This window comes from Muscardinus avellanarius (assembly GCF_963383645.1).
Source record: "Muscardinus avellanarius genome assembly, chromosome: 13".
Lineage (NCBI taxonomy): Eukaryota > Metazoa > Chordata > Mammalia > Rodentia > Gliridae > Muscardinus > Muscardinus avellanarius.
The window spans coordinates 42,563,414-42,589,374 of NC_137799.1; the positions used below are offsets into that span (position 1 = coordinate 42,563,414).

At 41.0% G+C, this 25,961-nt stretch overlaps 3 protein-coding genes across 4 annotated transcripts; 2 read left to right on the forward strand and 1 right to left on the reverse strand.

The window, feature by feature from the left end:
* Positions 1–1,862: 1,862 nt before the first annotated feature.
* NDUFB6 (NADH:ubiquinone oxidoreductase subunit B6) lies at positions 1,863–13,267 on the forward strand (the record flags this gene model as incomplete). Of its 2 annotated transcripts, XM_080709332.1 has the most annotated exons (4): positions 1,863–2,042; positions 5,072–5,164; positions 12,007–12,051; positions 13,176–13,267. In XM_080709332.1, the coding sequence occupies 4 exons, from the start codon at positions 1,863–1,865 to the stop codon at positions 13,242–13,244; spliced, it is 387 nt and encodes a 128-aa protein (XP_080565458.1). The 2 variants fall into 2 exon arrangements, with proteins under 2 accessions (XP_080565458.1, XP_080565459.1); XM_080709333.1 differs by lacking the exon at positions 5,072–5,164 and having other exon boundaries at positions 13,176–13,244.
* A 556-nt stretch (positions 13,268–13,823) lies between these two features.
* SMIM27 (small integral membrane protein 27) lies at positions 13,824–14,314 on the reverse strand (the record flags this gene model as incomplete). Its single annotated transcript, XM_080709098.1, has 2 exons — positions 13,824–13,949; positions 14,270–14,314. 2 exons carry the CDS (start codon positions 14,312–14,314, stop codon positions 13,824–13,826), a joined length of 171 nt encoding a protein of 56 aa, XP_080565224.1.
* On the forward strand, positions 14,298–24,346 carry TOPORS (TOP1 binding arginine/serine rich protein, E3 ubiquitin ligase; the record flags this gene model as incomplete). Its single annotated transcript, XM_080709097.1, has 3 exons — positions 14,298–14,315; positions 16,033–16,227; positions 21,413–24,346. Exons 1-3 carry the CDS (start codon positions 14,313–14,315, stop codon positions 24,344–24,346), a joined length of 3,132 nt encoding a protein of 1,043 aa, XP_080565223.1. The 5' UTR covers positions 14,298–14,312.
* Positions 24,347–25,961: the final 1,615 nt, after the last annotated feature.

The window sequence follows — 25,961 nt, forward strand, 5'->3', positions numbered from 1 at the left end:
AGGTTCACCCTTTCATAGTTTTCTCAACAATAATTTTGGGATAGTGCTAGAGGTGGGATTGCTGCGTCAGAGTGAATGCACCCATGAAATTCTGCCAGATGTGAAGGTCCTTTCACTTTCCACTGCACAGCTGAAAGAACAGACTGAGACAGATGTTTGAGGTCCCTTTACTAATACAGCCGGGAGGTGAATTTAGAGGTAACAATTTTCAGACTCCAAAGGGCATGAAGAGAGGAATTCAAGGGTGGGGTAGGGGGCATAAAGAATTTTGCATCTGGGCATCTCTGTAATGGTTTGAGATGTCACCGTGAGTTATTGTTCTTAGCTAGTTTAGAAAAAATAGCCAGAACTATACTGCTGCAAGCTTAAACAAAGTTTTATTATTACAAAGGTAGAAAGAAAGAACAATCAAAGCACTGCATCAGAGGGCTGAAGTGGAGTGCCTTGAAAATAAGACACTGAAGTTTTTGAACACATACTTTTTTATATAAGAATTCATTATCTCCCCTCTCCCATCCTGCTTAGCGAATAGTACCCTCCACCAAATGCAGTTGCAGACCTGCCAATGAATTTTGTGGTGTAAGCCTATTGTGTTAGATTAATAATTAAGATATGTTCCTTGTTCAGCAAGGTCAGGGGTTACATGGTATATGTTTGCTTTGAAGTTTAAAGCATGTAATAATAACAAATAACAACCCCCCCCATCTCCTTGGTGAGTTTTTAGACTTTCTCTATTTCTATCTGCCAGAAGTTATTATGTTGAAAACTAGTTCTATAATGAAGAGAAGAAAAATAGATACAGGGATATAGTCCATTAAAGTATGGAGGCTTTGGGCTATAAATCTTTTGTGTAATTAGTAATTAATATAGGGTTCTTTTAACTTTAGTTATTGTGAGAATTTACATAGTTTTTCATTGTATTTTAACAGTCCATGTTTAGCTGGGCTAACAGCCAACTTTTAGCTGGCCAAGGTTAATATTAGCTATAGCTCTTGGCAGACAGCTTTGAGGCAGAGAAAAAGATTTTATTGTTTTCCCTAAGTATGAAAGCTTATTCTTATTAGCAATTAATACAGCTCTTATTAACAATCAATATAGGCTCAATCTCCATCAATCACCTTAACTGAAACATGCTCATCCTTCTAGCTCCCAGTAAGTTCTTCTTCCTTATTAGATCCTCTAGTCTTCTGACTTCATACTTTTTTGTGTGTGTGTGTGGTGCTGGTGATTGAACCCAGGTTCTAATTCTGAGCCACACTCCCCAGCCCTTAAAACGCGCGCGCGCACACACACACACACACACACACACACACACACACACGGAATGGAACCCAGGGGTATTCTACCTCCAAGCAACAACCCAGCCCTATTTTTTATTCTTTATTTTGAAACAGGGTCTCCTGGAGTTGCAATGCGCCGCTGAGGCTGCCCTCAAACCGTGATTCCCCTGTCTCAACCTTCCCAATGCTGGGACTACAAGTGAGCGCTACCACGACCGGCTAATTTTATATTTTGAAATAGGGTCTCGACAAGTTGCTGAGGGTCTTACTAAGTTGTTGAGGCCGGCTCCTAATTTGCGATTGTACTGCCTCAGCCTCTGAGATTCCGGGATTAGAGGTGTGGGCTAAACCACCTATTAGCTCAAAGACAGAGCAACACGCCTCTGCCCGCAGCGCCAACGGGCTGAGTGCGCATGCCCGAACAACGCCTCCTGGACGGGGGGCGTGGCCGGACGTGACGTCACCACCGCGCGCGGCTCCCAGGCGTCCTCGCAAGGTCGCTTTGCGCGACTCGAGTTCGCGTAAGTGACAAGACCCTGGTTCGGGGGCCGCCGCATCCTTCGCTTAGCCAGCAGCCGCAGCATGCAGGGGTACACGCCGGACGAGAAGCTGCGGCTGCAGCAGCTGCGAGAGCTGAGAAGGCGATGGCTGAAGGACCAGGAGCTGAGCCCGCGGGAGCCAATGCTGCCCCCGCAGAAGATGTGGCCTATGGAGGCATTCTGGAGTAAGTTTTTGCGGGACAAGTCCCCTTGGAAGACCATGGTGAGTAAAGGGACCTCCCTCGTACACACACGCGCGCCGCCCCAAGCCAGGTCACCCGACGTCAGCCCGTTGCAGCCACATCAAGGACAGATGCTGTTCTGAGCCCTTAGATCCCCCTGGGTCCCCGAGGGAGAGTACGGTTTACAGAGTATCAGCTTCTGGGAAGACGCTGGCTTGTCCCTAGTGTCCTGAGCTGGGATCCTAAGCACTGGAGCAAGCTGGGCGTGGTGGTGCACGCCTGTAATCCTAGGATTTGGGAGGCTGAAACTGGAGAATTGCAGGTTCGAGACCAGCCTCAACAATTTAGTGAGCTCCTCTGCAATTTAGTGAGACTCTGTTTCAAAATGTAAAAAATTTGAAGGTTTCACTAAAAGATAAAATGCCCCAGCTAAATTCAGTCCTAAGTAAAATGCGCGCGCGCGCGCGCGCGCGCGCGCGCGCACACACACACACACACACACACACACACACACACACACACACTTTTAGAATCATGTCCTTTTGCTGTCAAGTGTAGTGAGAAAAAGGCGAATCTTAGGTTTTGTAGAACGCTGTACAGTTCTTTCAACTGTAGAAAACTTCTCAGAACAGCCAAGGTTCACTATATTTTAATTTTAATTCATTAAATTTTAATGCTTGAGCACACTAGTACAACTTTTAAGATTGAGATTATAGACAGTTCACCCAACCAGCAGCGGGCACACTGAGCTGGATGGAGTGCAGCCCTTCTGTGATCATATTAAAATAGGAGATACTATTGGTATGCATAGTGAGTCATACTCAGAGCTACCTTTTAAACCACCACCATATACAATTAACACACTGTTTTTGTTTTGTTTTTGGTGTTGAGGATTGAACTCAAGGGCATTCTACCTCCAAGCTATACTGTCCATCCCTTTTCCCCCTTTATTGAAACAGGGTCTTGCTAGGTTGCTGAGGCTGTCCTCAAGTCTGCAATCCTCCTGAGACTGAGGCCTCCCAAATACAGGGATTACAGCCATGAGCTACCACATCAGGCCTTTTTTTTTTCTTTTTCTTTTCTTTTTTTAATGACATTCCTGAACTTTGCTAGGCAGAAAACCACTCATTCAAAGACTGGTCTTTATTTTCAGGATTTGGGGTATTTTCTTGAAGACTCAACTCACATCAATTTTGAGTGGTGAACACTATGTGATAATTGCTTTCTGTTACATTGGCTAATGATACTGATTAGCCAGTTACATTGGCTAATAATACTTATAAACAACATTGGGTGCTGCTATATGTGTGCCAGGCACTCTGCTGAAGGTATTACATGTGTTACATTATTTCTTTATTCCTATATTGCACAAGCTTTTCCTAATACTTATTTTAAATGTGAGGAAACTGAGACCTACAAAAATTAGTGATTTACCTGTGGTCAGGGAGCTAGGAATTAAAGGAGTTTGTGTTAAAATCCATATGTATCTACTATCTTACCATGTTGCAAAGTCTATTGCAGTAGAATTGATGTAAAATTTTCAGAGAAAGTAGTACTAGGTATTTATTTCTGGTGGCAAAATTCAACTCCTTTAATTCAAGCCTTCTCTCACCCTTTGGGTCCCCAACATTACGTATTGATTTTAGCAGTCCCTGCTTGTAAGTTCTCTCATCCATCAGCCATTCATCCATTCAAGGAAGTAAATAATCATTTGTTGAATTGCATCTTAGCTTAGAGTGAATTGTTTCTTTTATAATCCTGTTATATTTATTTTATTTTATTTTATTTTATTTGCGGGTCTGGGGATGGAACCCACGGGCATTCGATATCTGAACTACACCCTCTGCCCTGTTTTTAATTCTTTATTTTGAAACAGGGTCTCACTAAATCGCGGAGGTCCTCACTAAGTAGCTGAGGCCGTCTGCGAACCGCGATCCTATGGTCTCAGCCTCTTGAATGCTGGGGTTACAAGCATGTGCCACCACACCTGGTTTATAATCCTGTTTTATTAGACATGCATATATTAGTCAAACTGGCTGCCATGGGAAAGCTCCATCTTTAGTTCCCTTTTATCTGCTTTATAAGCGTATCTCAGAAGGCACCTCAAAGTGAGCTCGGAGCCTCCTGCTTCAGTGTGTGATACACTTTTTTCATCATGGTCATGTACGAGAGTGTAAGTGGTGTCGATCTACACTTGATGTGAGAAGAGTTTATCTGAAGAATTCTGTACATTTGTTCACTCTGGCTAAATCCATTAAAATTATTCATTATGCCTTGATTTATTTTTTATTTTTATTTTTTTGGCAGGCCTGGGAATGGAACCCAGAGGCATTTGACCTCCAAGCTACACCCACTGCCCAATTTTTTATTCTTTATTTTGAAACAGGGTCTCACTGAGTTGCGGAGGGCCTCACTAAGTAGATGAGGCTTTCCACGAACCGCAATCCTCTCGTCTCAGCCTCCCGAATGCTGAGATTACAAGTGTGCACCACCACGCCCAGCTGCCATGTTTTATTTTTAATAACTTATAATATTATAAGAGTATTTTTAGAAGTCTTTTTGTGTGTGTGGTACTGGGGGTGGAACACAGGGGCTTTTCTACCTCCGGGCTATACTCCCAAACCTATTTTATACTTTATTTGGAAACGGCCTAAGTTGTGAGAGCCTCACTAAGTACCTGAGGCTGGCTTCGAACCTGCGCGATCCTCCTGTCTCAGCCTCCCAAGTGCTGGGATTACAAGCATGCGCCACACCACCACACCCAGCAGAAGTCTTTTTTTTAAAGATCTATAAATACCTTACTATATAGTCTTGCAAAATGCTACTTTTCTAGGCCTCATTTCCTCTATATTCTGTAGATATCTTTTAGCAGGCCCTACACTTAGTGGGTATTTGAGTGGGTAAGATGAGCTACAGACTAAGGAGATATGCCCCATTTTGAGGTTTGTAAAATAATCATGACATTGTTACACCATTGATAGTGGTTTTTTTTTTAAAGGATATGTGTTTATATTGTATACATATAAAAAATAGGATGTGTTTATATTGTATATACATTTTCTCCCCTCAGATCTATAATGGATACCGGGGCAGCATCTTCGCTGTTACTCATGTACTTATACCTCTCTGGGTTATTCATTATTTCGTCAAGTATCATATGACTGTAAGTATGTTTTATGTGTTTTTCACAATTCATTTTTTAATATTATGCAAAATAATTTACTATATGGATATGCTGTACTCTTCACCTAGTGAAAATAATCTGCCACTTATAAGCTAATAAGCTAATTTTTAAGTACTTTGAATCCTTTTTGGTAAAAGATTTAATGAAACTTGCAAGTAATCAAGTAATAAATGTTTTTTCAAAAAATTGTTCTTTTCTTTTTTTGATATTGGGGATGGAATATCTAAGTTATATGCCTCGCCCCATCCTTCTTTGAAACAGGGTCTCACTAAGTTTCTGAGGGTCTCAGTTGTTGAGGGTCTTGCTAAGGTGCCAAGGTCCTGAACCTCTGCTACCTCCTGTCTAGGCCTCCTGTGTACTGGGATTATAGGCATGTGCCACTGCACCAAGCTAAAATTACTCTTTATGTTAGTTAAAAACTTGAAATACATTTCCTAATAATCAAAATGTTTTAGTTTGACTGAAACATTTCCTCTCAAGTTGTCTGACCTATTAATACTAATGTAAACTTAGGATCATGGGTAGGAGGGGGAAAAATAACTTCTGCCCATTGTTTTGAGCATAGATCTGGTATAAAAATAAAATTGAAAATGTCTATCTTTGTCATCATCCCATTTCTTTTTCCTTCATTTTTGTCTGATGTGTGTGTGTGTGTGTGTGTGTGGTACTGGGGATTGAAGTCAGGAGCATTCTACCACTGGGCTATATCACCAGCCCTATATTTTATTCTTTATTTTGAAATAGGGTCTAAGTTGTAGAGGGCCTCACTAAGTAGCTGAGGCTGCCACAAACCTGTGATCCTACTGTCTCAGCCTCCCAAATTGTCTGATTTTTCATAATTTTCTTTCTTTAGAATCCAGGAGATCCACAAACTTGAACTTGAAAGATCTTGAAGCAGCTGAGGAATAAAGTCAGTTGCCATGTTTTAAAGGCCAGGGATAGCACAGTGTTGCATCTAGGCAGGGTGAGGAGGGCAGCAGTTTCTGGAATGGTGTGGAAGGGGAGGTAGTGGTGGCTTCTGTGTGGCATGCTAGAACAGAGTGAAGAGGGCATTCTTGTAACTCAGTGAGGAGTGCTAGGTCCAGAACAGGTGTGGGGGACGAGAGTGTGCACATCTATTTAGAGAACAGAAGAGGCTGAAGAACCTTTGGAGGGAAGGTGGAATGGGGCAGCGATGGTGGTAGAAACCCAGGGTAAGAAAAAAGAACCCAAGGGAAGTGAGAAGGTTAGACATAATTGGGCTGTGGTGCAGGTGACATGACAGGTGTGTTATATAGAAGATTGAGCACGTAAATACATACATTGATATTGGGACCCATGATTCTCACTTGGAAAAGTGAGTTACAAATATAAAAAGAGAAAAAAGCTTATGGTTCTAGGATGGAATTGGAAGTATTGTACATTCATGGTTTTTACATACAGAGATATAGACATAAATATGACTGTAAAGGTGTGTGTGTGTTGTATATTCCCTACTTCTGTCCATTGAGAAGACCCAACTCAGATCCCTGAGTTACCATGGTGTCTGAGGTCTTGTTTTCTCTGCTGAAAGAATGTAGAGCTCTTTGGAGAAATGGCTGTTTCCAGGGCCAGAGCAGGGAAAGTATAAAATGAGCTTGGAACATATTCTTCAGCTGAAAAATAAAAATGTCTTCAAAGAATGATGGGGATATATCACAAGGACAGGTTGAAAGGACTTTCACTGGGATAATTTGAGCTTCAAAATAAATAATAAGCCAGGTGTTGTGGCACATGCCAATAATTCTAGTACTTGGGAGGCTGAGACAGAAGGACTGCAGGTTAGAGGCCAACCTTATCAATTTAGTGAGGCCTTCAGTAATGAATGAGACTCTATTTTAACATAAAAAATAAGCCGGGCATGGTGGCACACGCTGGTAATCCCAGCATTAGGTAGGCTGAGACAGGAGGATCGCAGTTCAAGGACAGCCTCAGCTACTTAGACCCTGTTTCAAAATAAAAAATAAAATAAGGCTGGAGGTGAACCTTGGGTTCAATCCCCAGTAATCCCACACACAAATATTAGTAACAGATAGGAGGATCCCACAGGTTCGAAGCCAGCCTCAGCTAATGAGTGAGGCTCTCAGCAACTTAGTGAGATCCTGTTTCCAAATAAAGTATAAAATAGGTCTGGGAGTATAGCCCGGAGGTAGAAAAGCCCCTGGGTTCCATCCCCAGTACCACCACACAAAAAAAAACAAAAAACAAAAAAACACCTATCCTCAAAAATGTATTTGTAAGCCGGGCGTGGTGGTGCACGCTTGTAATCCCAGCATTCGGGAGGCTGAGACCTGGAAGATCGTGGTTTGCCGACAGCCTCAGCTACTTAGTGAGGCCCTCTGCAACTCAATGAGACCCGTTTTCAAAATAAAGAATAAAAAATAGGGCAGGGAGTGTAGCTCAGAGGTTGAATGCCCCTGAGTTCCATCTCTAGACCCAAAAAAAAAAAAAAGTATTAGTTATAAAGGCAAAAAGAGTGCTTTTTATAGTGGAGAAATCTAGCAAACGACACCTTAACATTATTAACAGGGCAAACTGAAATTATATGATACTTGAAAGGACAAAATAGGAGGAAAATAGAATCAGTTGTGTGATATTCTTGCCCAAAGTACATAATCTGAATTGTCATGAGGAAACAAAACAAACCCAGATTACTATTCTATATGATAATTTTTTGTGTCCTTCAGAAATGTCAAGGTCAGTCAGGGATGGTGGCGCACGTTTGTAATCCCAGCATTTGGGAGGCTGAGGCCAGAGGATCATGGTTCGCGGACAGCTTCAGCTACTTAGTGAGGCCCTCCGCAACTTAGTCAGACCCTGTTTCAAAATAAAGAATAAAAAATAGAGTAGGGGGTGTAGCTCGGAGGTCAAATGCCTCAGGGTTCTATCCCTAGACCCGCAAAAAAAAAAAAAAAAAAAAAAAAATTAAGGTCATAAAAGTGAAAGAATGTCTGAAGAATCGTTTCAGCTTGAAGACTAAAGACATGTTGATTTTGTAAACTTCAGATTGGTGACATCTTTGTTCTTTTCACTAAGGAAATTATATCCCTTGATAAACAAACATGGACTGCCTTGTGTGTCCTCTTCCTTTATTGATATAGGAAGACAGTACCAGAGTAAATTTCTGACTTCAAGGAATGCACATGATGTTGGAAGATAGGTATGATTTGGATAAGAGTACAGAAAACATACTCCAGGTAGAAGGAAAGGTAGGGAGTCAGTTCAAGCATGGCTGCATGGACCCAAGACTGAGGATGACTACGATGGAATTTCTCTTGACTCTGGGGCCGATTTATAGAAAGTCTGGAAAACAAGGCAGAAGAGGTTGGGCTGTGTGTGAAAGGCAATGGGAAGAGTAACTTGATGAATGTGAGGAAAATAAAATCATTGATATCTAGGGTGAATTAAAGGGAGGAAAGTCTGACCTGAGGTAGATTATCCAAAGGCTGTTGCAATTAGATGCCAGCTAATGAGAATCAAGTTAGAATGAAGTAATGGCGATGAAAAAAATAAAGTGGGAAGACTAGACATGTCTAACGAAAAACATCTGAGGTTAGCAGTTGATTGAGTTGGGGATAAAACCGACAGTGCTTTAGGATCGCAAAACTTCTCAGAATTTATGAATAAGGTATCTAGAAGGGAGAGCTTTCTGGTAATGAGGAAGAAGTTAATCTGTATAACACATGCTAACCAAATAGCTACACAGCAGTTTCTAAAGATGTCCAAATAAATATGGTCTGTGTTATGTTTTAAAACAAGAGGCTAGTAGGGGGTGGTAGAATTTGAGTTGGGTAAAGTGTTTTTACTTTACAAATCAACAGAATATCTTTCTGCAACCAGTAAAGGGGGCTAACAATTTATATCTCTAAGGGCAATATAATAGTGTAGTTGTTGGAGGGCATAAAAATCTTTATGTTCATCTGTAAACCCATAGGTCATTTCATATCATCTATTATTTTTTCACTTTTTTAGCATGTAAGATCTTAGAAAGATTACTTCCTGTGAGTGGAAGTTTTTTTTGTTTTGTTTTGTTTTGTTTTGTTTTGTTTTGCTTTTATTTTGGTGGTATTGGGGATGGAACCCTTCTACCTCTGGGCTATACTCCCAAACCCTATTTTTTTATATTTTATTTGGAAACAGGGTCTCTTTTTTTTTTTTTTTTATTTTTTTGGTGTTACTGGGGTTCCTGGAAGCCCTTCAACTTCCGGGCTACACTCCCAGACCTATTTTATATTTTTATTTGGAAACAGGGTCTCCTAAGCCAGCGTGTGGCTAGCTTCAAACCTGCACGATCCTCCTGTCTCTGCCTCCCAAGCCCAAGGATTACAAGCGTGCACCGCCACGCCCGGCTGGAAACAGGGTCTCTTAAGCCAGCGAGGCTGCCTTCAAACCTGCACGATCTTCTTGTTTCCGCATCCCAAAGCGCAGGGATTACAAGCATGCACCACCACTCCCGGCATGAGTGGAAGTATTTTTAATATCCAAGAGTGCTTTCTGTATAGAGAAAGAAGTGGCTATACTTACTGGGAATATAAATTAATATTTAATTTGTTAGTTTTAAATCTAAATACCTACTTCTTAATTCTTTTAATTTTAAAATTTTATTAAATTATGTTTACAGCTAATAGGAACAATTTCCTTTTAATGTTTTCACTGTCTTTGAGTTAACTGAAAAACTCTCCTAAGAACAATTCCACATACAAACATAATCAAATTTTTTAAGTACTTTTAGGACAGATTTATAACCCTAGAAAGCATATTTCTGACTTAAAATCCCAAGTCTAAATCAATTATGCATTTCAAATAGAATCTTTAATCTACTGAACTTTCTAATAGCTGTATTTTCTTATACTTTACAGATATGTTAAACAACAGCATAGATGGATTGTCAAAATGTTTAAAGAACTTTTTAAGAGTTGACATTTTTATACTGTATCTTTAATTTACTTTATCATATCTATGTTTAAAATTTTCAAGGATAGCCGGTGTGGTGGCACAGGCTTGTAATCCCCGCTCTTGGGAGACTGAGACAGGAGGATCGCACAGGTTCGAAGCCAGCCTCAGCTACTTAGTGAGGCTCTCAGCAACTTAGTGAGACCCCGTTTCCAAATAAAATATAAAATAGGTCTGAGAGGATAGCCCAGAGGTAGAAAGTCCCTGGGTTCCACCACCAGTACCACAAAAAAGAAACAACAACAAAAAAAATTCAAGGATTGAAAGGATGATTTGTCTTCTACAGGAAGCATATTTAACAAGCTACAGTTACTGAGTTCCAGGTCATTTCCCCTTAGCCATAGGCAGACATAAACATTGTGTGTCAGTAGACGTCTCAAGGCGACTCATTCACTTCATTCTTTCTCTTGATTTGGGTAGGTACCGATTAGCACCTTCAGTAAGATTGCAGCTGGTTTGCTTCAGATAACTCTTTTGCTGCCTAACGAATTCTGCGTCTAAGATTATCTTCTTTCCTTTGGCCACTTTTTTTCTTTGAGGTAATAAAGACATTTTAGCTGAGGAGATGGCACATCAGTACTTGGGAGGCTCGCAGGTTCCAAACCAGCCTCAGCAACTTAGTGAGACCTTGTCTAAAAATAAAAAATTAGCCAGGTGTGGTGGCACATACTTGTAATCCCAGCACTTGGGAGGCTGAGACAGGATCCAGGTTCATGGTCAGCCTCAGTACATAGCGAGGCCCTCTGCAACTTAGTGAGACCCTGTTTCCAAATAAAGAATAAAAAATAGGGCTAAGGATGTAGCGCAGAGGTAGAAGGCCCTGGGTTCCATCCCCAGTACAAAAGATAAAATAGACGTTTTAATGTTTCACATGGAGTTTCTCTCATACTCCAGTTACCAATGTCTTATATCTATGTCTTGTTCATGTTTTATCATGCCAATAATGTTTAGTGTTTTGGTATAGTATCTTAATGCAGATATACATGCTTTTATAAGAACATTTACTCAAAAAATATTTATTTAGGACCTTTTGCATGTAAAGCGCTGTCCTAATCACAGGGATAAAAAGCAAATTGCCCCCCACCATGTAATCTTTATTCTAGTCTTGAAATCTAGCAATAAATACATGAACAAAGAGGCATATTATGGGAGGTGATCAAGTCTCTAGAAGAAAAATTAAGAAGGTAAAAGACTAAAGAATGATAGGGTCTGCCGTTTTTATTTAGGCCTTTTTGAGGAATATTTGAAAAGAAAGAAATGAAATGAGGTTTTGGGTAAGCACATATCTAGAAGAGCCTTTCAGGTAGAGGAAGCAGTAAGTACAAAGGCCCTGTGGCATAAACAAGCTTGGCTGTTGGACTAATAGCTAGGGAGCCAGTCAGAGAAGTAATCAAAGGCCAGATCACGTAGGGTCTTAAAAGATCACAGCAAGGATTTTGCCTTTTTCTCTAAGACTCATGGAACTTTGAACAGAGAGATGAAACATCTTGAAAGGATCACTCTACCCTTGCCTGCATCGTGGAGGGTGCAAAGTAGAAGCAGGGATAGGTGTGCAGAGTCCAGGTTAAAAACTAATAAAAATGCCTGAACAAGGGTGAGTATTAGAGGTGGCAGGAGGCACTTGCACTAAAGGTTCATTATCATGAAGCAACATCTGCTGAGAGTTAAGGCAAGGAACATGGGGAGGAACAGTTCAAAGCTGGGGAAGGTTAAGTGCTGGACCTGGTTGAGATACTGAATAAACAGTTGTTCTGTGAAAGTTTGGGGCCTAGGTTAAAACTTGAGGAATGACCAGTTTTATTTTCAGAAGAAACTCTGAACACCATAATTAACTGTTACTTTCATTGCAGACAAAACCATATGCCATCGTTGGAAAGAAGCCCAGAATATTCCCAGTAAGTCTCAAAATTTGGTATTTTTTCTTTTATTTGTTACCCATCCCCACCCCCAGTATGATTAGACTACAATATCCTCTCTTCTGTTTAAATGCTTGTTTACTGTATTATTCTTTAAAAATTAAAAGAAGGAAGTAGCCAGGTAATCCCCATGCTTGGGAGGCTGAGACAGGAGGATCACACAGGTTTGAAGCCAGCCTCAGCTACTTAGGTTCTCAGCAACTTAGTGAGACGCTGTTTCCAAATAAAGTATAATATAGGTCTGGAAGTATAGCCTGGAGGTAGAAAAGCCCCTGGGTTCCATCTCCAGTACCACACACACACACACACACACACACACACACACACACACACACACAAAGAGAGAGAGAGAAAAGAAAAAGAAGGACGTTGTACGAGGTAGCAGCTAGAGTTGAAAATGGAAATTGGTTAATTTTCAACCTTTTTTATGATCTTGATCTTTCTAATGTGCGTTGAAGGTACCAACAGTTTTTCACTGGTGTCCTATTTCATGTTGGTTCAAAGACTTAGGGCACAAGCCTGAGTACACACCTGAACATGGTGACAGCAACTGAGTTTCTACTACTTTTTTTTTTTTTTTTTTTTTTGAGGTACTGAGGATGGAATCCAGGGGCACTGTATCTCCAAGCTACACCCCCCAGCCCTATTTTTTTAGTCTTTTTTAAAAAGTTTTTTGAAACAGGGTCTCACTGAGTTGCAAAGGGCCTCCCTAAGTAGCTGAGGCTGTCTGGGAAAGGTGATCCTCCAGTCTCAGCCTCCCAAATGCTGGAGTTAGAAGTATGTGCCACCACACCCGGCTCTTTACTACTTCTAAACTCTTAATTTCCTGTGCCTTTGTGCCTCATCTTCAAGGTTTAACCTACCCTCTTCATCTGTGAATTTAGAACCTATCAACCTATGTTTTAAATTTCATGCTATAAATATGTTAAGTTCTAATGCCACACATTGTGTCTAGGTTTGAAAAGGCACCTGTACCAGCTGCCCAGCCAAAGTTCACATTCTGTCTCCAGTGTCTAAGTCAAATGGGAAACTGGTGATTGCTTAGTATATTTAGTTGCTAGAAACGTGAGATTTTTCTACTAAATGCTTCTTTGTTTTCCTAGGGTGATACAATTCTGGAAACTGGAGAGGTAATTCCACCAATGAAAGAATTTCCTCATCAACATCACTGAAGACTCTTAAAAAACTTTCAAAGGCTTATGAGCTCAAGTTTATTCCTACATTGCTGTTGTATTTACTAAATATATTTCCTGGGAAAGTAATAAAATTTACTGTCATAAAAATTGTTGTCATATTTCTTCCGAAACATTGTACAATAATTTACCAATAAGTAAAAACCAGAAATACTAAACAAATATGATCAACCAACTACTTTTTCTGGCTATTACTGTCTTGAGAAATGGTACAGAAAAAGTAGTGATCGATTTTTTTTTCTTACATAGTACTTACTCCAGTTTGATGTGAGGGTATGCAATAATGAAATGTTGTAATAAGCAAATATATAAACAGGAATTCCACACTCCCATTTTAGAAAAAGCATTCTGAGACAAAGAAGCATTTTAGAAAATAGATTGAAAGGCTTGTCATTCTATTTATGATGAGACTCGATAGCCTATCACATTTGAAAAATTAATTATAAAAGACCACAAAAATTTGGGAACTTTATATTATGAATTTCACTTTTAAATCTACATAGGTGTCACCTAAGCAGAGGAAAAGAACCGTATTTGCAGATATTAAATCCAGAAGAATTACAAATTTTCATCATCCATGCCGAAGATTCTGTCTGGGTATTCCTTCTGCAGCTGTCGCCGAGCAGCTACCGTTGATGCGTAGATGACATATCCCCAGGAGAGTAAAACGATTGCCAGCAGCAACTTAAAAAAAAAAAAGCAAGAGGAAGTAAAAGCAAAGGCGTTGAATGGGCGTGGTCCCCCTTCCGTCCGGGTCGCCGGTGCGGGAGTGAAGACGGGAAGTTACAGCTAAAACACAGGAGCCGCCGAGGGAGTCTCGGGCAGCTCTTACGTAACAAGCGGAAGATCGTGTCCTCCAGGAAGAGGCGGAGCCGAGGTGAGGGAGTGAAACGCTTAATTCAGGAATGGATTTTGGAGTTTCTGGGCGCTGAAGAAATACGGGGCCTCCATCCTACGGGCCCAGGGAGTCGGCGCGGTGCGGCCCCGCCCGACCCAGAACCTACCACCGAATAAATCCAGTCCAGGGTGCGGCGACTCACTGGCGTCATGGTAAGGAGGCGGCGGCGGGCGCGGGCGGGCGGCGGGCTCGAGCTCTAGCGCAGGCTCGCGGGCGGCGGCGCGGCGGCGGCCATCTTTGAGCCGGGCGCGGCGGCCCCACGCGCTCCTCACGCCGCCGCCCGCGCCGGCCTCTTCCGCCCGGAGCGGGGCGGTCACGTGACGGGAGGCCTAGCCCGCCTTTTAGGGAGGGGATGGAATAAAGGAGAAAATGTTTAAAATGGCTTTTCTGCCTCTTAGAGAAATGGGTATGCTTTCTTAACGGATTTACTGTCCAGTTGCAGCGCAGTATTAATTCAGAATAACTAAAGGTCGTGTGTATTTAAAAGTTTGAAAAATAACCCGCGTTTTAAATGTTAAACCGGCCTGTTAACCCTGGAAGATTTAGTCCCCTCTTTATTTTCATATTATACAGATAGACGTGCGTATGTTAATCTTTGAAATAAGCGAGAATGCCACCCACTAGTTGTTTGTTGGAATCTCAGTTGAACCCTTCAAGTAACCAAGTTTTTGAGAGTGTAACAGGTTGTTGATGTAAATTATATTACTAAAAAAGAAATGTGTGGACTGTGTTACTGGGCATAGTGTACCAGCTAATCAACAAGTGTTCGTTGAGCGTTTCTGTGCTTAGCACCGCAGCGGGTACGAAATAGTAATCCCTAAGCAAGGCAGTTTGGCATGAGAACTTTAGCAAGTTCTGCCCTGGAATGTTTGACCCGTGTGGGCCCCTTTGGGCTCAGACGTTCTTTCTCCATGGATCCCAGTGCCCTAACAGGGCGTGAAGCCAGGAGAAAAGCAGTCTTTGGAGAGGGGAAAACAACCTATCTGCTTGAGGAAGAGTTCAGGCCTTGGAGTTTCTCCCTGTACCGTGGTAGGCCTCTGTAGGAACGGATTGCCCTCTGGTTTGGGATCTTATCAAACTCCGGTCCTGCTTCCTAACCGCCACCGGAGGCGTCACCTAAGTTCTCTTATCTATACACCAGAGTTAGTTTAGTAATTTATCTTAGTTTGGTGAATTTAAATGAGACTTAGGTAGTTGTGTTTTCCGGGTAAATTGGGAATAGATATTGTCACCCTGTAAGCCCCGAGGACTAATAATAATAGGATGGCCGGGCGTGGTGGCGTACGCTGGCAATCCCAGCATTCGGGAGGCTGAGAACAGAGGACCGCTGTTCTCGGACAGCCTCGGCTACTTAGCCAGGCCCCTCGCAACGCTGTGAGACCGTTTCAAAATTAAAGAGTCTAAAAAATAATAGTAATAGGATGAGCTAGGAGTGGTGGCGCACGCCAATAATCCCCATACTTGGGAAACAGGCCGACCGGAGGATCGCAGGTTCTAGGACAGCCTCAGCAATTTAGGGAGACTCAGCAACCTCTCGAGACCCTGTTTCAAAACAAAACAAAAAATAGGGCTGGGGGAGTAGCTCAGGTGCAGAACGCCCTTGGGTTCCATCCCCAGTGCCCAAAGAGAAACACAAATAATAATAGGTTGGTGACAGTGAGCTGAGAGCCCTCGGGCTCTTTCCGGCTGGGAGCCAGGGGCAGCGCCGGGTCTGGGCGGAGCGCGCTAAGCCCCGCCCCCGGCCGCCGCGTCTCCACCGCGCCTGCGTGACCACAGCGGCTGTTTTGTTTTGACGCCCCGGGGGTTGGGTGGCCCCGCCTCCCGCCCCGCCCCCGGGCTGCCATTGGTGATGCGCATCTTACGTCACAGGGGTCGCAGCCGCCGCCGGGGTCTCCGCTGTCTCGCGAGGAGGCTGAAGCGCCCCCGCCCGCTCCGGCTCCCGAGGGTAGGCGGAGAAGTCGCCGAGTGCGCCTTCGCGGATCCTGCCGGCACCGACCCAGCTTCCTCGGCCGTCGGGAGCTTGCCTCGACCGCCCCGGATGGGCCTGCGCCGGCGTCGTCTAAGGTGAGTCGGGTCGGGAACAATGGGGCGGGGGTCGGCAGGGCCGGCCGGCCGTCCTGCGCGGCCGCGCACCTGTGGATCGGCGGGGTGGGCGGGGAGGCTGCGTTTCGGGGAGCGCTCCCCAGGGGCGCGGGCTACCGGGAAGAAGGGCGATCGAGGTGTCGGAACCGTGGCGCCGCCACCGAGACGGAGCGTGACCTTGGCCGGGTCCCCGACCCCGGAGCCAGTCTGTAAAATGGGAAGAACCGCGCTTCAGTTGGCGATTGTTATGTAAGGCTCACGGTGTTCTCTGCAATCCCGCCGGCGGCAGTTCTCAGCCTAAGAAAGCCACTCTCTCCCTGACTGTTGGAGTTGTCTGTGCAGTTACACATTCTGGGTTGGGCTATTCTGTTTGAGATTTCATCAACCATCCAGTTATAGTTGCAGCTTTTCTCACTCGTAGACTGGAAGGGGGCAATGGTAGGTAATTTTCCAGAATATTTAAATAAACAGGAACAGCGACTCAGAATTTAAACTAATAATGGTGTCTCTTATTTTTTCAAAGGATGTTTTAAGTACATGAAATGTATTTAGCTCTACAGTCAGCCAGAACCAGCTAGGCTTATCTGGAATGCGTGGCTGTGAAGGGAACGATTTCCCAAGCAATTCTTTTTATTGCTGGATTTGAAATTAAATCTTATATATAGTCTGTGGATCCTGTAATTTTGTGTCCTTCTTTGAAATTGATGATGAAGCAGCAGTTAAGAGAGGTATAGTGATTTCTTTAAGGTAACAAGGAGGAGGACTCAAGATTGGCTTTTTGTTTGTTTTTGTTTGTTTTGTAGGGGGGGGATGGAACCCAGGGCCATTCTACCTCCCAGGTAAACCCTCCCCCCAGCCCTATATTTTATTCTTTGTTTTTAAACAGGGTCTCACTGAGTTGTAAAGGGCCTCACTCTAGCTGATGCTGTATGTATGAGCCTCCTGTCTCAGCGAGATTTTTTATTTATATATTTTTTGCATACCAGGGGTGGAACCCAGGAACATTCTACCTTCAAGCTGTACCCCCCTGCCCTATTTTTTATTCTTCGTTTTGAAACAGGGTCTCTCTAAGTTGCACAGGACCTAAGAAGCTGAAGCCATAGGCCAACCGTGATCCTCCCGTCTCAGTCTCCCAAAAGCTGGGATTACAAGTGTGAGCCACCACCAGCTTGCAAGATTGTTTTTAATACAGTTATTCTAGTTCATCTAATTGAATCATTTCTAGCTGCTTTGTTTGAATACATTAAGTATAGTATAGACTTTTCTTTGTTTGGGATATTACCATTATCACCCAAAACATTTCTGTTATGGGTGATAAACCCTACCAAATTTATTTTCAAATAACATAAGGGAACAGTGTTGAGTTGTTACTGTGCTCCAAGCATTGGGCTAAATGTTTGCATAGAACAAGTTCCTTCACACAACTACCTTTTCAAATGGGTATTGTTATTAGCCCACTTTTATTTATTATTATATTTATTTACTTAGTGAGGCTCTCAGCAACTTAGTGAGACCCTGTTTCCAAATAAAATAGAAAATAGGTCTGGGAGTATAGCCTGGAGGTAGAAAGCCTCTGAGTTCCACCCCCAGTACCATCAAAGAAGAAGAAGAAGAAGAAGAAGAAGAAGAAGAGGAGGAGGAGGAGGAGGAGGAGGAGGAGGAAGAGGAGGAGGAGGAGGAGGAGGAGGAGGAGGAGGAATTATTCTTAATTTGTTCTTTTTACCTATTAGGGAGAAAATCATCGGTCTCTCTTTATCTGCTTCTAAAACTAGGGATGAAAAGACTAAGGCTTCTTTTTTCTTAATTAAACTCATTTTATTTAAATTTCAAGTTTACTACCTAATAGTTTTCTTTAATAAGTTCATTCTAGGTAGTAATTTTTATGTAAACAGAAATGTTCAGTAAGCATTCAAATTTGCCTTCTGAAGAAACAAATTGAGATAAGATATTAACTTGAAATTCAGCAGTCTTGAATTTTTCATGTCTGATAATTCTTTTCTTATATAGAGGGGAAAATTAAAGTCTAGAGTGAATGTGGATTTCTCTGCTGTACAGAGCTAGTTTTAGATGAAACTTGGTCTTTACCAGCTCTTCTGATAATCTCTGCATTGCCCTCCCTTTCCTGCCCCATCCTTCTAATACGCACATTGTCTTTGATCTTTCAGGGTTTTTTTTTTTTTTTTTTTAAGGTCTGGGGATGGAACCCAGGGGCATTCTACCTCTGAGCTACACCCCCTGTCCTATTTTTAAGTTGGATACTACATGCAATACGTAGTTGTAAAGAACCTTTTAAGTTTAATATTGATAAGCGCTGGGGTGTAGCTCAGTAGTAAAGTACTTGTCTGGTATTCCGGAAGCTTTGGGTTCTATTCCCCCACTGGATGGATGGATGGATGGATGGATGGATGGATGGATGGATGGATGGATATTAGTGTTATGGACGTATAATTCAACTTTCTCAGGCCTGTTAATATTTAAGGACAATGGTGGTTTTTGCATTTCCAGTCCAAAAAAAAATGGGAGGCTGGAAATATTTGGACCCTCGAAGAAACATTTGTTCAGTGTTAACTGGTTCTCAGAAAACCAGGATACCCTAAGTGAGCAATTTTCAATTGAAAAACCAGTGATTGAATACTTGTATTTCATAAATGCAGGTTTTTGTATAGGGTTTTTCTTATAGTTTGTTAGAGCCAATGAGTTTATTATTTAGAAAATTATAATTCTGTTATTTAAGTAACTTAGCGTTTGGCCAGTGATGGAACTTCCTATGATGGAGCAGGTGTGAGAAGATGAATAATAGAAAATCATAAAGGAAGAAATTAATATTTAATATATATGCAAAATGCTTAGAATGCAAGTTAGCAAAAGGAGAGGTTTTATAGATAAGTCAAAACAGAACACACATTAGATTTCAGACTGGAAAATTCATGTTGTAAGTTACAAGCTGGTGTAAATAATTCAATTTAGCAAAAACTATGATCCTGGTGATCCCTGTAGGCAAAGATAATAGGAAAGGGGATACTTTGTGGTTTGGCTTTTGGATTAAATAAAAAAGCTAATGAAGGTTTCTTAGAAATGCTTAAAAGGGGAACCAGTGATTAACTGAATATTATAATAGTGTAGTAGTAGTAGCAAATAAGAATGCTGGTATTATAATGGTAATAAAACTTATTCAGCTATTACTATGAGCTAGGCACTGCCCTTGAGTGCTTTTGCATTTATTTATCTTTGTATGTATATATTTGTATATATTTATTTGTTTATTTATTTATTTTGTGGTACTGGGGGTAGGACCTAGAGGCTCTCTATCACTAAGCTGTACCACCAGCCATATATATATATATATATATATATATATATATTTTTTTTTTTTTTTTTTTTTTTTTTTGCTAAAAACCATAAAATTGATTTAAATAGGTAGACTTTGTGTGTGTGAGAGAGATACTGGGGATGGAACCCAGGGTCAATCTACCTCCGATCTACACTTCCTCCCAGCCCTATTTTTTATTCCTTATTTTGAAACAGGATCTCACTAAGTAGCTGGGGCTGGTTGCAAACCTGTGATCCTCCTGTCTCAGCCACCCAAGTACTGGGATTACAAGCATGGGCCACCACAACCGGCTAGGTAAACTTTTATGTAAATTACCTACTAAAGCTGTTTTTGAAAATGTGTATATGTATTACAAATCAGTACTATATAGTGTTAGGAACATGTGTATGAAAAACAAAACTGCAAGAAAACAACATCAGCTAAAGGCTGTGATGTTTTTACTTTGTTTTCCAGAGTGGTAGGAGGGAATCATAAGGAACATTCTAAAACATCTGGAATAACTGATTGAAAAGTTAGCCAGCTGGGTGTGGTGGCACGTGCTTGTAATCCTAGCATTAGGGAAGCTGAGACTGGAGGATTGCAGTGGCAGCCTCAGCTACTTAGTGAGGCCCTCGGCAACTTAGACCCTGTTTCAAAATAAAAAATAAAAAATAGGGCAGAGGGTGTAACTCAGAGGTCGAATCCCCCTGGGTTCCATCCTCAGACCCGCAAAAAAAATTAAGTAAAAAGAGTGTTAGTTAAATTTAAGTGGTGGGTACTTATGTTATCTTTTGTATTTTTTTATATATGTCAAGTATTTCTCATACTGCTTCTTAAAAGAAAAATAGAATGGCACATAATTTTTTTTTTTTTTTTTTTATGGAGTACTGGGGATGAAACCCAAGGGCATTCTACCTCGGAGCTACATCCCTAGCCCTATTTTTTATTCTTTATTTTGAAATAGGTTCTCACTGAGCTGCAAAAGGCCTCACTAAGTAATAGCTGAGCCTGTCCGCAAACCATGCCCTCCTGTCTCAGCCTTCCAAATGCTGGGATTACAAGCATGCGCCACCATGCCTGACTGGCATATAATATTTTTTGAGAGAGCATATTGTGTACTTACTCAGGGCCTTTTATATCTTTATAAACCTATGAGAAATCTATGGTGGCACACGCTTGTAATCCCAGCATTCGGGAGGCTGAGACTGGAGGATCGCAGTTTGCAGACAGCCTACTTAGCAAGGCCTTTCACAACTCAGTGAGACCCTGTTTCAAAAATAAAAGACTAAAAAATAGGGCTGGGGGTGTAGCTCAGAGGTACAGTGCTCCTGGGTTCCATCCCCAGTACTGGGAAAAAAAAAAAAAAAAAAACCTGGGAGAAGCAGGGCATAGTGGCACATACTTGTAATCTCATCATTTGGGAGGCTCAGGCAGGAGGATTGTAGTTCATGGTCATCTACTTAATGAGACCCTTTGCAAATGAGACCCTGTTTCAAAATAAAGAATAAAAAAGTGCTGGGGGGGGGGGCGCAGCTTGGAGGTAGAATGCCTCTGTATTTCTTCCCCAGTACTGCCAAAAAAAAAAAAAAAAAAAAACACCCTGTGAGGCAGATTATTATCATTGTCCTACAGATAAAACTAGTACAGATAGTAACACTGATAATAAATCTGACTTCAGAGGTTGTACTTTAAGCATATTATCATGCTACACTGCCTCTTTATATTATAATAAAAGTAAACCACGCAGGTATTTTCACAAAAGTATGCTCCAAGGTCTTTATTTTCATTTTTGTTTATAGAATTTTTTAGACATTCTTTATTGAACAGGTTACTAATATATTTCTTTCCCTTTTACAGATAATGGCGTCAGCTGCTAAGGAATTTAAAATGGACAACTTTTCACCTAAAGCTGGCACTAGCAAATTGCAGCAGACAGTACCAGCTGATGCATCTCCTGATTCTAAATGTCCTATATGCTTGGATAGGTTTGATAATGTTTCTTATTTAGATCGCTGCTTGCATAAGTTCTGTTTTCGCTGTGTACAGGAGTGGTCAAAAAACAAAGCTGAATGTCCACTGTGTAAACAGCCTTTTGATTCTATTTTCCATTCTGTGAGGGCAGAAGATGATTTCAAGGAGTATGTCTTAAGGCCTTCATATAATGGTTCTTTTGCCACCCCCGAAGCGCCACGATTTCGCTACCGTACAACTATGACAAGGGAACGAAGTGCTTCTGTCTATTCACCTAGTAGTACCATGAGTAGAAGAACAACGACTCCACCAGATAGTGGAGTGCTATTTGAAGGGTTGGGCATTTCTACTCGACCTAGAGATGAAGTTCCTCCACTTATGAGACATATTGCAACAAGGAGGCCAGCTAATACAGATGAAAGATCTTTGAGGAAAAATCAAGAACAAGATATTATTAATTTTAGACGAACTCTCTATCGAGCTGGTGCTCGAGTTAGAAATATTGAAGATGGCGGCCGCTACAGGGATATTTCAGCTGAATTTTTCCGTAGAAATCCAGCTTGCCTTCACAGGTTAGTCCCTTGGTTAAAACGTGAACTTACAGTTCTTTTTGGAGCTCATGGATCTTTAGTCAATATTGTCCAGCACATCATTATGAGTAATGTTACTCGCTATGACTTGGAAAGTCAGGCATTTGTGTCTGACTTAAGACCTTTTCTACTTAATCGAACTGAGCATTTTATACATGAGTTCATTAGTTTTGCTCGATCTCCTTTTAACATGGCAGCCTTTGACCAACATGCTAATTACGATTGCCCTGCTCCTTCATATGAAGAAGGCAGCCATTCTGATTCTTCCGTCATAACAATATCTCCAGATGAGACTGAGACCCAAGAGCTGGATATTAATGTAGCCACTGTTAGTCAGGCACCTTGGGATGATGAAACTCCAGGACCTTCTTACTCAAGCTCAGAGCAGGTGCCTGTTGCCATGTCTTCTCTTTTGAATACTTCTGATAGTTCAGATGAGGAACTTGTCACAGGAGCCACTGCTCAAATACAAGGAGTACAAGCCAATGAGGATTTAAATGACGATAGTGATGATTCTTCAGAGAATTGTGTCATTGTTGGGTTTGTTAAACCACTAGCTGAGAGAACCCCTGAACTTGTTGAACTGTCTTCTGACTCTGAGGAGTTAGGCTCGTATGAGAAAATGGAGACAGCAAAGGCACAAGGACAAGAGCAGTCTTACAGCTCTGGTGATAGTGATGTTAGTAGATGTTCATCTCCACACTCAATTCTTGAAAAAGATGAGCAAATGAGTAGAAGTCGCTGCAGTTCTGGTGTAAGGCTTAAATCAAAGGAGGAGGAGAAACGATTCACATCACTGTCATCTCCCAGAAATCTGAGCTCATCTATGAGAGGAGACAGAGTATATTCTCCATATAACCATAGACACAGAAAGCGGGGAAGATCCAGAAGTTCAGATTCCCGTTCCCAAAGTAGAAGTGGACATGATCAGAAGAATCATAGAAAGCATGGGAAGAAGAAAATGAAGAACAAACGATCCAGAAGCAGGGAGAGTAGCCGACCAAGAGGGAGAAGAGACAAAAAGAGGTCAAGAACAAGAGATAGCAGTTGGTCAAGAAGAAGCCAAACTCTTTCTATAAGTAGTGAAAGCACAAGCAGATCAAGGTCTCGTAGCAGTGATCACAGCAAAAGAAGATCACGGAGCAGAAATAGAGATCGTTATTATTTAAGAAATAACTATGGAAGCAGATATAAGTGGGAATATACCTACTATAGTAGAAACAAGGACAGAGATGGCTATGAGTCATCTTATAGGAGGAGGACTCTGTCCAGAGCCCATTATTCTAGACAATCTTCAAGTCCAGAATTTAGGATTCAATCCTTTTCTGAAAGAACAAATGCTAGGAAAAAAAATAATCACAGTGAAAGAAAATATTACTACTACGAAAGGCACAGATCAAGGAGCCTATCTAGTAATAGGTCAAGGACTGCATCTACAGGACCAGACCGGGTGAGAAATGAAAAGCCTGGAGGGAAACGAAAGTACAAAACACGGCATTTGGAGGGCACCAGTGAAGTGGCTCAACCTTCTCGAGAATTTGCTTCAAAAGTAAAGGACAGTCATTATCAAAAATCTTCCTCAAAATTGGATGGAAACTACAAAAATGAGAGTGACAGCTTTTCAGACAGCCGATCATCAGACAGAGAGACAAAATACAAGAGGAGAAAAAGGAGGGCTCGGAGCCCTAGTGTAGAGATAGTTTATGAAGGAAAAGCTACAGATACAACTAAGCATCATAAAAAGAAAAAGAAGAAACATAGGAAGAAGCATAAGAAACACCATGGAGATAATACTTTACGTTCCCCAGTTGTAATTACCATCGATAGTGATAGTGATAAGGATTATGAAGTAAAGGTGGATATGGAATGTGACAATAGTGGTCCTCAAGACCCTCTACAAAATGCGTTTTTGGCTCCTTCCTTGGAACCATTTGAAGCTAAAGATGTAGTCACAATAGAAGATGAATTTGGTGCCCTCGAAAAGGAGTGTGCTATTACCACTCTTACTAACAACTTTAATAATGCCAACAAAACTGTGGATAATATACCACCCCAGGAACCTTCAGTTGAACGAACTCTTGATGTAAGAGATGAGAGCACTTTTGCCTCTGATTTGGAAAACCAGCCCAGGAGTGTTATTTCTATTCAGACTGAGCCATCAAGGCAATTGCCTTCTCCACGGACATCATTAAAGTCAGTGTCTCTTGGTAGAGACTATGATGTGTCTTAAAACTGCCAAAGCATCCCATTGAGAATTTTAATGGCATAGAGGGGAACATGTCATCTATTGCAGTCTATTTAAAGATGACTTTTGGTGAAAACTCTTCCCCCTTAAAATATTTTAAGTGATCTTTTTGTGTTAATTTGTAAAGTTATTTGTTCACAAAATATGTATGTCCCACCCTCAGAGATATGCACTTTTAAGTGAAGAACATGATATTGCTAGCAGTTTATTTAAAACTTGGAATCCTTTTAAATAAAACAAATATATAAATTTTAGAAGTTATTTCATAAAGCCATATGGTATTGACATATTTTTAAGGTAGTCAATGTGTATTTTTGAATTTTCTTTTTTGAGAGTTATTTTGGAAATGTGTTACGACCCAGGAGAATCCCTTCAGACAGTCTTTATTTTTCTTCTTAAAAATTTGTATGATTCAAAACCATTTCTTCAGGCTAAATTGAGACATTTTAATCTGCACAGTTTGTCTTCTGCTGAAAAAAATTTAGTATTTCCTTTATATATTGTTTATCTGGACTGGCAGTAAAATTCATGTATTCAACAAAAGAGAAAAATAAAATAGTGACATTTTAAAACAAGAATTCAGAAACTTTCCTATATATTTTAAAAATACTAGAGGCACTTCTATTATTTTTACCTTTTTGTTTTAATGTTTTGAAATTAATTACAGAAATTTCAAGAATCCTTTTACCTTCACTCATCAATTTTTTAATATTTTGTTACATTTACTTTTTGTTTCTTTTGATATATGCAGTATTTCTCCTGAACCATATGAGACTGTTAGATATATAATATTCCTATATTCCTTAATATGAGCATGCATTCCCAAAGAACAATGATATACATTAAAGTATAATTATCAAGGAACTCTAACATTGATACAGTAATCTTTAGTTTATATATTACATGTATCCTTCCCTATGTCCTTGGTATCAGTTTCTCCCCTCTCCACAATAGGATCCACTCCACAAAAGTGTTTATTTTTTGTCACCATCTAGAATAGTTATAGTAGGTTACATAGAATGCCCCTCATATTCTGATTTTCTTCATGATTCTATTGAGATTGTGGGTTTGGGGCTAGAATATTGCATAACATGGTGTTGTATCTGTTGAGCAGCTTATCTGGAGGTACCTGTCCATTTGCACATCACGGATACTAATTTCAATTGCTTGGTTAGGTTGCCCTGTTTCTCCACTGTCTAGTTCTGTTTTTCCCTTCATTAATAGCTGGGGGAGCTACTTTGAAATCATGTGAGCATACTGTTCTTCATAAGCTTCCCCTTGCCTAATTTAGCATCTGTTATGCTTCTAGTAGGAGCCAGTTTTTACCATGATGATTGGAAAGTGGTGATTTATTCTAATTCTCTGATTTCTTTATATTTATTATGTGGCTTTTTCATGTAAAGAGTTTCCCTTCATTTATTGATTATTTGTGTGGATTCATGGATCCTTTATTCAGTAGCTTGTAGTCCTTATTTTGTCATAGTTTTAATGCTTTTTCGTAATCAGTGGGGACATCTTCAAGCTGGCCTCTGTATACTTTTTAAATTTTTTTTTATTTTAGGCACTTCTTTTTCCAGAGAATAAGAATATTCCCGTGTCA